The 12,006-nt window shown below is 41.5% G+C and overlaps 1 protein-coding gene across 1 annotated transcript in view; it reads right to left on the reverse strand.

Moving 5' to 3' along the window:
- Window positions 1-706: 706 nt before the first annotated feature.
- Mgat4d (MGAT4 family member D) overlaps window positions 707-12,006 on the reverse strand; it is a 36,535-nt gene continuing 25,235 nt past the window's right edge. The window contains exons 10-11 of the mRNA XM_032888047.1: window positions 6,067-6,174; window positions 707-877 (exon numbers count right to left, since the gene is read on the reverse strand). Of these exons, the coding sequence (XP_032743938.1) occupies window positions 863-877; window positions 6,067-6,174 (123 nt within the window). The 3' untranslated portion in view covers window positions 707-862. The remainder of the gene's footprint in view (window positions 878-6,066; window positions 6,175-12,006) is intronic.

Below are 12,006 nucleotides of genomic sequence, written 5' to 3' on the forward strand. Positions count from 1 at the left end.
AACGGTTAACAGAAAGTAAAATCATACTGATCGTCAGCAGCACGGGGTGACACCCACCCAAAATCCCAGCACTCTGGACACTGAGACAGAGAGATTGGAGTTTGAGGCCAACCTGGACTATATGGTGGGTTCTTGTCTCAATCAACAATAAAGTCACCACTTCAAAGTCAATGGAGCGATTTGGCCGCATGCGTGCTCAGCACACTGCACCAGAACGAGAACACCTTTCACACAAACACAACACGAGTGAATTATACAAAAGCTCTCTGCTTGCCCACCAACTGGAAGGCAATTACCTTTTGAGTATTTTGTAGCAATTCTAAGAAATTACCATTCCATCAACACAAAAACGTTTTGTTATAAATATACTATAGAACATTTGTTAAATTTGAAAACTAAGGTTCATCATTAAAAGCGCATGTGTGTGTGTGTGTGTGTGTGTGTGCACGCGCGCGCGTGGGTTATGAGCTAGGTGACCAGAGATGAAATTATTTTCTTAATAAAACTATAGTGTGGCTCTATTGTACATTTAAGTCTTTTGCTAAAGCATCGTACCCAATGATGTTTGGGAACTTAGTTCATATAAAAGCTTTGAAACTCTTAAGTAATAAACATTAAGGGAATTCTAATAAATTTGAACCCAAATAAGACACAGATCTTTCTACAATGTAAGAGGAACACTCTCTGATAATCGTGCAGACAGATCAAATTTTTATACTCACTTTATTACTGAAGGTTTAATTAAAAAAAAATAGTGTAGTCTCTTCTTCACTGTAACTCAAGAAAATTTGATATTTGCTGTGCCTTTTTCCCAAAAATGAGTCTGGCAATTTTTGGAGAAGTTGTAAGATTTAGGAAAATCCTAGTAGTAATGATCCTGTTAGAAATGTGAAATCAAAGATTAATATAACCACATTGGTAGAGGGCATTAATATAACACACTTGTAGAGGGCTAAATGGTCACTTAGGTCTGGTTTATGCGCTATGAAGCATAAGATTAAAATGTCAAGATTATGATATCTAAATATGAAATATTATATACTCACTCATTTTAATCAGACATGAATTAACCAAGATTAGATTAAATATCTTAGCAGGTCTTAGTTAGGCTCTCATTGCCGTGAAGAGACACCATGACCAAGGCAACTCTTATAAAGGACAACATTTGTTTGTGGCTGTCTTACAGTTCAGACGTTCAGTCCATTATCATCATGGCAGAAGCATGGCAGCATCCAGGCAGGCATGGTGCTGGAGGAGCCGAGAGTTCTAACCTTGATGCAAAGGCAGCCAGGAGAAGACTGTCTTCCAGGCAGCTAGGAGGAGTGTCTCAAAAACCACTCTCATAGTGACACACTTCCTCCAACAAGGCCACACCTAACAGCACCACTCCTTGGATCAAACATATTCAAAACACCACATTCCCCTCCCTGGCCTCCATAGGCTTGTTCAAACACGTGAGTCTATGGGGGCCATACCATAACACCTAAACATAGCATGCAAAATACATTTAGTACACATTTAAAGGTCCCCATAGTCTATAGCAGTCTCAACTCTGTTAACAGTCCAAAGTTCAAAGTCTCTTCTGAGAGTCATCCAATCACTTAACTGTAATCCCCTATAAAATCAGAATAAAAAAGCACATCATGTACGTCCAACATCACAGGATATACATTACCATTTCAAAATGTCATGGTGAGGAAATACTGGACCAAAGCAAGACCAAAAACCAGCTGGGCAAACCCAATCCTCTGCATCTCATGTCTGATGTCAAAGCTCTCTCCAGATTTCCACTCCCTTCATCTTTGTTGACTGCAACGAACTTCTTTCTCCTGGGCTGGATCCACTTCCTGTTAGCAGCTCTCCTCGGCAGGTATCCCACTACTATGGCGTCTCTCACCTCTTGGGTCTCCAAGGCAACTTCAATGTTACGGCTTCGTGTTTCAATGTCTGGGATCCACACATGATCTCCTGGTCTCTAAGGGGTTTGGGTCACTTCTCCAGCTCTGCCCTCTGTAGTGCTCTAAGCTCAGGTTGCCCACTCCACTGTTGCTGCTGTTTTTAGTGGTCATCCCATGATATCCTGGCATCTCCAATGTACTGGGGGTCTTCTGCTGCAACTAGGCTTCACCAATGACCGCTCATAGGTTGGCTGTCTTCATGGTGGGAAGCCTTGACTTCTTTTAATGACCCCTTCAGTCCTGGCTGTCAACTGCAACTGAGGCTGCACCTTCACCAATGCCCTTCCATCATGACCTCTCACAGGGCTGATCCTCAGCTGCTCTCCCTGACTCCAGTACCACCTGGGTGAGTCTTACACATCACCAATCCAGCTGCAGCACAAGGTAAAACCTTGGCTATCTCCGGAACACTGCTTCTTTGTGCTCTCAACAAAACACTTTCCAGAAGATTTTACCTCAGTGATGCTGGTCTCTTAGTCACTGTTAATTTCTTAGGTCCAGTTAATCAGCATCAACTGTTCCAGGAGTTCTTTCTATTTTCCATTCTAAAGTCAGAACCACGTTGCTGAACCTTCAGAGTTCTGTTGCTTTCTGGGGATGAAATATGGCCCCTACTTCAATTACCTCTTTGCCAACTTTTTGTTTTCGACAATTTCATTCACTGCCTAAGCTTGGCTGTCCTGGACCTTGCTCTGTAGACTGAATTTGAACTCAGAGATCTGCTTGCCTCTGTCCCTGGAATTAAAGGCCTGTATCACCTTGCCTGGGCCTAACCTTTTCATGGCCACCATTTCTCAAGATCAAGATTAAAGCCTGTATCTTCAGCCTCAAGATCTGCGTCATAAATGTGCCCTCAATTCCTGGATTGTAGTTCATTTCAGGCCAAAAGTCCAAACGAATAACAACCAGGTAATAACAATGCCTAACACGGTATAACTCTCCTTCATACAACTGCAAATGCATGTTTATCTGAGAGGGATCTTGCCCTGAGGTCACTACTCCCTTACTTCCTTTTACTATCATTGAACACAGTGCAGGGGGCCAGCCCCAGCTGCTCTTTCTTGTTCTTGGCACTTCTTGAGGCAGGAGAGGGGGAAGGATGTGTAGGTTGGGGGTAAGACTTGGTGTTTTAAGATAGCTAGGGTTGCTGTATAATAATAAAATGTTAACCTATCTAAGTCACTTTGCTACTGTGGCTGGCCTGCCGGAGTCCCTTTGAGGCCGGAAACTGGAGCCTCTACCCTAGCACTTGATCATAAAACGGCAAGAGATTAAGTAAAGGATTAATTGCTAGAGCCTTTTCCCTTTTGTCCAAATGCTCCTTGCTTGTCAGGCTAGGGGGAAGTTTGGAGCAATAAACTTCTAGTGAACCAGGAAAAGAGAATCACACTCATAGAAGGAAAAACTTTTACACAAATACATGTGGATTAAACTCACATAAATTCATATTATGTATTTATGCATATACATTCTTAAATCTCCATTCAAACCATCGGGCCCAGTTTTCATGCTATTTCATAATTACATACTTACACACACACACACACACACACACACACACATCCAGACTTACATTTGCATTTGGAGCAAAAGACCAAGCACCAGTGCAGAAAGAACTCACTCATTCTGGATGAGAAATGAGCTCCAATCTTTATTGCATAGAGAAAGAAAACGCTTCTACCTTTATTGCTAAGTGAATTAAAACCAAGTCTGTAAGAAGAAAGCTTTGCTCTCTTTAGTAAGAGTGAGCCTGCCTTGCTGTTAAGAAAGGGCCTGTTCTGTCCCATGGTAAGGAGAAGCCTGCCTGCTCCTTCCGCTCTCTCTGCAACTTCTTCCTTTTCCTCTTCCCCTCTGCATTCTGCACATTGCTCTCTTAACCTTTTAAATTGCTTTGTAGTTTCTAAGTTATTCCACTCTGCATTCTCCCTCTAGTCTTGCTATGCCTGATGAAAATGATCATGAGAGTAAACCAGAGGACAAAGTCTATGCTGGACTCCTCTGTCAGTTCGGTTCATAGAAATCTCTTTCTCTTAACCTCAGCCAGACTCTTGGGACAAGGGCAGAAAGCAGCAACATTCTTCACGGAAACATCATAAGAACGATTTCCAGAGTTCAAATCACCCTCAGCACCAATGTCTTCCATATTCCTACTAGAATGGCCCATTCAGTCCCACTTAAAGAAATCCAAAATCCCAAAATGCACAAAAATGTGGTCAGGCCTATCAGTGGCAATACTCTAGTACCGGGGACCAACTTCTGTCTTAGTTGGGTTTTACTGCTGTGAACAGACACCGTGACCAAGGCAGCTCTTGTAAAGGACATTTAATTGGGGCTGGCTTACAGTTCAGAGGTTCAGTCCATTATCATCAAAGCAGGAACAGGGCAGCATCTAGGCAGGCATGGTGCTGGAGGAACCAAAAGTTCTTTATATTGATCCAAAGGAATACAGGAGAAAATTGGCTTCTCGGCAGCTTGGAGGAGTATTTCAAAGCCACTCTGACAGTGATAAACTTCCTCTAGTATGGCCACACCTACTCCAACAAGTTCAAATAGTGCCACTCTGGACCAAACACATTTTTTTTTTTTTGGTTCTATTTTTTCGGAGCTGGGGACCGAACCCAGGGCCTTGTGCTTCCTAGGCAAGCACTCTACCACTGAGCTAAATCCCCAACCCCGGACCAAACACATTTAAACCACCATAATAGGCAAAATATATAATGCAAGGGAAAATGCCATTATAGCCTCAGCAATAGTGAGATGGCAGAGACAGATTTTCCTCTGTGCATCTGCTGCACTGCTTTATGTATTCAATGGTGTTGCCGTATGCATACAGATTCCCGGCAGATCATTTTGGTTGTTTCCGGATGTTCTTTGTCTGATCTTTTTCTTATATTGTACCTTCCCTGTCAGCTGGTACCCAACATTGACAGAGCCTACCCAACCATCCCTGCAGGGGGTGAAGCACCGTTCACTGGGATGGAGTACAAGAGGGAGAAAAGGAAAGGCTTAAAAAACGGCCAGACAGATGTGTGCACTTCCACTTCAGTTGACAAAACAATCCACATAATCACTTCCTTTGTTGTGTGATGATGCCAGTGGTATTTCAGTGATAGAAGACGCCTTCTGGATGATTTAAATTCCTGGTGTTATAGCAGTAAGCTAAGCTAAGAGGAGTGTGTGACTTCCCAGGATCCTATAGCCACTCTGCAGTGACCTGGACAGAAGCTGAGCTGTTTCTTCTTCATCTTGTCACTGTGGTTTAGGAAAACGTCCCCTATGGGCACGTGTACGGAGCTTTGGTCATCGGGATCTGCCACTGCTGGAGTGGTGAAGCCTTTAAAAAATGGAACCCAAGGGGAGGAACATGGGTTCCTGGGGGGCTGTGCCCTTGTGACGCTGCCCCTTTGTGTGCTCAGTTTCTTGGCCCTGTGTTTGCTTCATGATGAACGAACTACCACAAACCCCAGGCAAGAGGGCCGAGCAAGCCCAGGCTGAGCCTCCTGGAACTGGAAGCTGAAACACACCTGTCCTGCATGTTAAGTTGGATGTGTCAGGCCATTCTACCACAGTGACAAGAGCACTGTTTCCATAGTTGATACAAAATTTTTTCTTTTTCCTTTTTTTTTTTTCCGGGGCTGAGGACTGAACCTAGGGCCTTGCGCTTGCTCTACCACTGAGCTAAATCCCCAACCCCATGATATAAAATTTAAGATGACTAAACACTAAATGATGCTTTTTCTTTTGACCTAACCAATAACGACTTAATAAAAATTCCAAATACATTTACAGGGACTTTCCTGTTCTGAAATGGTCTTCCTAATAATTTTGATTTTTTAGACTAAAATAGTGACAGCTGCTGTATTTCCCTCCCCAAAACACTTTCTAAGTCTTATTTGGATCCCACAGATAAAAAGAATCGATTTATGAAGACTAAATTCTTTTTACTGTGGTAGATGACAAGTTCTTAGATGGTTGGTACATCTATACACTCCATAACATGGGAGGGACACTGAGGACAGGATCACAGTGTACCTCATGTTTCCTCTTCTTTTCTAAGGTCTCTAAGTTCACTGAGGCTATGCTGCCCAAGTCCATTTCAGAATCTTACCTTGAGGTGCTGTTCTCGTCCTGGAAATGATGAGTGAGTGCCCACGTGCTGGAACAGAGATGGTTTGTACTGAACTCGAACTTCCCTCTTTAGCTGCAAACAGCTCCTCTGGGGAAAGGAAAGTGGGATCTTCACAGGGTCCCCAGTACCTACCACACTTACTGTTCATAGAACCTTTTTACATTTGTTTTGTTCTAGGGTTCTGTACCAATATTTAAAATTAGCATAAAACATTCAATTCTGGGGGCTTCCTACATAAGAATTGTCCAGCAGACCCTTACAGTCTGAACTAGTTCCCTGAGCAGGCTTGGGCACTGGTTCCACACCTAGTCCCACAATACCCAGAGGAAGCCCAACTCCCAGGTGCTCTAACATGCATGCCCAGGATCAGAGGTGCTCTGTAACTCCAAGGATCACAGGATCACAGAATTGTAGAATCGCAGAGACAACTGGACTCTGAGGAGTTCTGACACAATGAGGATCACAGGAGGGACAGGCTCTAGTCAGAGACAGCAAGGTCAGGTAACACCAGAGATAACCAGACAGCAAGAAGCAAGCACAAGAACATAAGCAACAGAAACCAAAGTTACAAGGCATCATCAGGACCCAGTTCTCCCACTACAGCAAGACCTGGATATCCCATCACACCAGAAAAGCAAGATTTGGATTTAAATTCACATCATGATGATATTAGAGGACTTTAGGAAGGACATAAGTAACTCCCTTAAAGAAACATGGGAGAACACAGGTAAACAGGCAGAAGCCCTTAAAGAGGAAACACAAAAATCCCTTAAAGAATTAAAGGGAAATACTACCAATAAGGTGGAATAATTGAACAAAACCATCCAGGATCTAAAAATGGAAATAGAAGCAATAAATCACAAAGGGAGAAAACCCTGGAGAAAGAAAACCTAGGAAGGAGATCAGGAGTCATAACATCACCAACAGAATACAAGAGATAGAAGAGAGATATCAGGGGCAGAAGATACCATAGAAAACATTGACACAACTGTTAAAGATAATGTAAAATGCAAAAAGCCCCTAACCTAAAACATCCAGGAAATCCAGGACACAATGAGATAAAACCTAAGGATAATAGGCATAGAAGATTACCAACTTAAGGGGCCAGTAAATATCTTCAACAAAATTATAGAAGAAAACTTCTCTATTCCTAAAGAAAGAGATGCCCATAAACATATAAGAAGCCTACAGAACTCCAAATAGACTGGACCAGGAAAAAAATTCCTCCTGTCATAATAATCAAAACACCAAATGCACAAAACAAAGAAAGAATATTAAAAACAGTACGGGAAAAAGGTCAAGTAACATATCAAGGCAGACCTATAAGAATCACACCAAACTTCTCAACAGAGACTATGAAAGCTAGAAGATCCTGGGCAGAAAACAAATGCAAGCCCAGGCTACTACACCCAGGAAATTCTCAATTAACATAGATGGAGAAACCAAGATATTCCATGACAAAACCAAATTTACACAATATCTTTCCACAAATCCAGCCCTACAAAGGATAATAGATGGAAAACTCCAACACAAGGAGGGAAACTACACCCTAGAAAAAGCAAGAAAGTAATCTTTCAGCAAGCCCCAAAGAAGATAGCCACACAAACATAATTCCACCTGTAACAGCAAAAACTACAGAAAGCAACAATCACTTTTCTTTAATATCTCTTAACACCAGTGGACTCAATTACAGAATAAAAAGACATAGACTAACAGACTGGATATGTAAACAGGACCCAGCATTTTGCTGCACACAGGAAATGCACCTCAGTGACAAAGACAGAGACTACCACAGAGTAAAAGGCTGGAAAAATTTTTTTCCAAGCAAATGGTTTCAAGAAACAAGCTGGAGTAGCAATTATAATATCCAATAAAATCAGCTTTCAACCAAAAGTTATCAAAAAAGACAAAGAATGACACTTTTTACTAGTCAAAGGAAAAATCTACCAAGATGAACTTTCAATTTTGAACATCCATGCTCCAAATGCAAGGGCATCCACATTCATAAAATAAACTTTACTAAAGCTCAAAGCACACATTGCACCTCATAGAATAATAGTAGAAGACTTCAACACCCCACTCTCAGCAATGGACAGATCATGGAAACAGAAACTAAACAGAGACACAGTGAAACTAACAGAAGTTATGAACCAAATGGATTTAACAGATATCTATAGAACATTTCATCTTAAAACAAAAGAATATACCTTCTTCTCAGGACGTCACTGTACATTCTCCAAAATTGACCGTATACTTGGTCACAAAATAGGCCTCAACAAATACAAGAAGATTGAAATAACCCCTTGTATCCTATCAGATCGCCATGGACTAAGGCTGGACTTCAATAACAACAAAACAACACAAAGCCCACATACACGTGGAAGTGGAACAATGCTCTACTCAATGACAACTTGGTCAAGGAAGAAATAAAGAAATTAAAGACTTTTTAGAATGTAATGAAAATGAAGGCACAACATACTAAAACTTATGGGATGCAATGAAAGCAGTGCTAAGAGGAAAACTCATAGCTCTGGGTGCTATGGAACTGGAGAGAGCATACACTAGCAGCTTGACAGCACACCTGAAAGCTCTAGAACAAAAAGAAGCAAATACACCCAAGAGGAATAGACTGCAGGAAATAATTAAACTCAGAGTTGAAATGAACCAAGTAAAAGCAAAAAGAACTGTACAAAAAATCAATAACACGAGGATCTGGTTCTTTGAGAAAATTGACAAGATAGATAAACCCTCAGCCAGACTAACCAGAGGGCACAGAGACAGTATCCAAATTAACAAAATCAGAAATGAAAAGGGAGATATAACAACAGAAACTGAGGAAATTAAAAAAAAATCAGATCCTGCTACAAAAGCCTATACTCACCAAAACTGGAAAATCTGGAGGAAATCGACAATTTTCTAGACAGATACTGGGTGTCAAAGTTAAATCAGGATCAGATAAACCATCTAAACAGTCCCATAACGCCTAAAGAAATATCCATAAAAGTCTCCCAATCAAAAAGAGCTCAGGACCAGATGGGTTTAGGGCAGAATTCTATCAGACCTTCAAAGAAAATCTAATACCAATACTCTTCAAACTATTCCACAAAACAGAAACAGAGGGAACACTAACCAGTTCTTTCTATGAAGCCACAATTATACTTACTCCTAAACCACATAAAGACCCAACAAAGAAAGAGAGCTTCAGACCAATTTCACTTATGAATGTTGATGCAAAAATACTCAATAAAATTCTCTAAAACTGAATCCAAGAACACATCAAAATGATCATCCATCATGATCAAATAGGCTTCATCCCAGGGATGCAGGGATTGTTCAATATACAGAAATCCATCAACGTAATCCACTATATAAACAAACGCAAAGAAAAAAACCCCACATGATCATCTCATTAGATGCTGAGAAAGCATTTGACAAAATTCAACACCCAAAAGTCTTGGAAAGATCAGGAATTCAAGCCCCATACCTAAACACAGTAAATGCAATATACAGCAAACCAGTAGCCAACGTCAAACTAAATGGAGAGAAACTTGAAGCAATCCCACTAAAATCAGGGACTAGACAAGGCTGCCCACTCTCTCCCTACCTGTTCAACAATGTACTTAAAGTCCTAGACAGAGCAATCAGACAACAAAAGGAGATCAAAGGAATACAAATTGGAAAGGAAGAAGTCAAAATATCACTATTTGCAGATGATATGATATGATAGTATACTTAAGTGACCCCAAAAATTCCACCAGAGAACTCCTACAGCTGATAGTGGTTGGGTATAAAATTAACTCAAACAAATCAGTAACCTTCCTCTACTCAAAGGATAAAGAGGCTGAGAAAGAAATTAGGGAAATGACATCCTTCACAATAATCACAAATAATGTAAAATACCTTGGGTTGACTCTATTCAAGCAAGTGAAAGATCTGTATGACCATAACTTCAAGTCTCTGCAGAAAGAAATCGAAAACTACCTCAGAAGATGGAAAGACCTCCCGTGCTCATGGATTGGCAGGATTAATATAGCAAAAATGGCCATCTTGCTTAAAGCAATCTACAGATTCAATACAATACCCATCAAAATTTCAACTCAATTCTTCACAGACTTAGAAAGAGCAAATTGCAAATTCATTTGGAATAACAAAAAACCCAGGGCACCAAAAACTATTCTCAACAATAAAAGAACTTCTAGGGGCAATCACCATCCCAGACCTCAAACTGTATTACAGAGCAATAGTGATATGATAAAACTGTATGGTATTGGTACAGAGACAGGCAGGTAGATCAATGGAATAGAATTGAAGTCCCAGAAATGAACTCACACAACCATGGTCATTTGATCTTTGACAAAGGAGCTAAAACCATCCAGTGGGGGGGGGGCAAAAAATCATCATTTTCGACAAATGATGTTTGTTCAACTGGAGGTCAGCATGTAGAAGAATAAAAATTGATCCAATCTTATCTCCTTGTACAAAGCTCAAGTCCCAGTGGATCAAGGACCTCCACATGCAACCAGATACACTCAAACTAAAGTGAAAGTGGGGAAGTGCCTCTAACACGTGGGCACAGGGGAAAATTTCCTGAACAGAACACCAATGCCTTATGCTGTTCTAAGATCAAGAATCAACAAATGGGACCTCATAAAATTGCAAAGCTTCTGTAAGGCAAATGACACTGTCAGATTGGGAACAGATCTTTACCAAACCTACACTCGATAGAGGGCTAATATCCAATATATACAGAGAACTCAAGAAGTTAGACTCCAGAGAATCAAATAACCCAATAAAAAATGGGGTACAGAGCTAAACAAAGAATTCACAGCTGAGAAATATCAAATGGCTGAGAAGCACCTAAAGAAATGTTCAACATCCTTGGTCATCAGGGAAATGCAAATCAAAACAACCCTGAGATTCCACCTCACACCTGTCGGAAGGGCTAAGCTCAAAAACTCAGGTGAAATATAACCCAACCACAATAGAACACACATGATATGTACTCACTGATAAGTGGATATTAGCCCAAAAGCTTGGAATACCAAAGATACAATTTACAGACCTCAAGAAGAAGAAAAACATTAAGTGTGGATGCTGCAGTACTTCTTAGAAGGGGGAACAAAATACGGGAGGAAATACAGAGACAAAGTGTGGAGCAGAGACTGAAGGAAAGGCCATCCAGAGACTGCCCCAGCTGGGGATCCATCCCACATGCGCTCACCAAGCCCAGTTACTACTGGGGATGCCAAGAGGTTCATACTGACAGGAGCCTGACAAATACGGAGGTGGATGCTCGCAGCCAACCATTGGACTCAGAACAGGGTCCCCAATGGAGGAGAAAGGACTGAAGGAAGTGAAGGGGTTTGCAACACCATAGGAAGAACAACAATATCAGTCAACCAGATCCCCCCTCCCATCCCCAGAGCTCCCAGGGACTAAACCACCAACCAAAGAGTACACATGAACAGACCCATGGTTCCAACTGCATATGTAGCCGAGGATGGCCTTGTCTGGCATCAGTGGGAGGAGAGGCCCTTGGTCCTGTGAAGGCTCCATGCCCCAGTGTAGGGGAATGCCAGGGCGGGGAGGCGGGAGGGAGTGGGTAGTTGGGGGAGCACCCTCATGGAGGCAGGGTGTGGGAGGATGGGAAGGGGATTCCTGAGGGGGAACCAAGAAAGGGGATAACATTTGAAATGTAAATAAAGAAAATGTGCAATTTTTTAAAAAAAGAATTGCCCAGTAGAAGAGACCGGTATGGATGGCTTCATGGAAGTGTGTGGTTCCACGAACTCACACAAAGCAAGGCTACATTCTACATGTTTCTCTCTTTTTTAGAATAGAGGGTTTTGTTTTGTGTTTTAGTTGTAGTTGTGGTTTGATTTTTTTTTTTGAGATAAGATCTCACTATGCCATAGCCAA

Source organism: Rattus rattus, chromosome 17 (genome assembly GCF_011064425.1).
Source record: "Rattus rattus isolate New Zealand chromosome 17, Rrattus_CSIRO_v1, whole genome shotgun sequence".
In the NCBI taxonomy this organism is placed as follows: domain Eukaryota; kingdom Metazoa; phylum Chordata; class Mammalia; order Rodentia; family Muridae; genus Rattus; species Rattus rattus.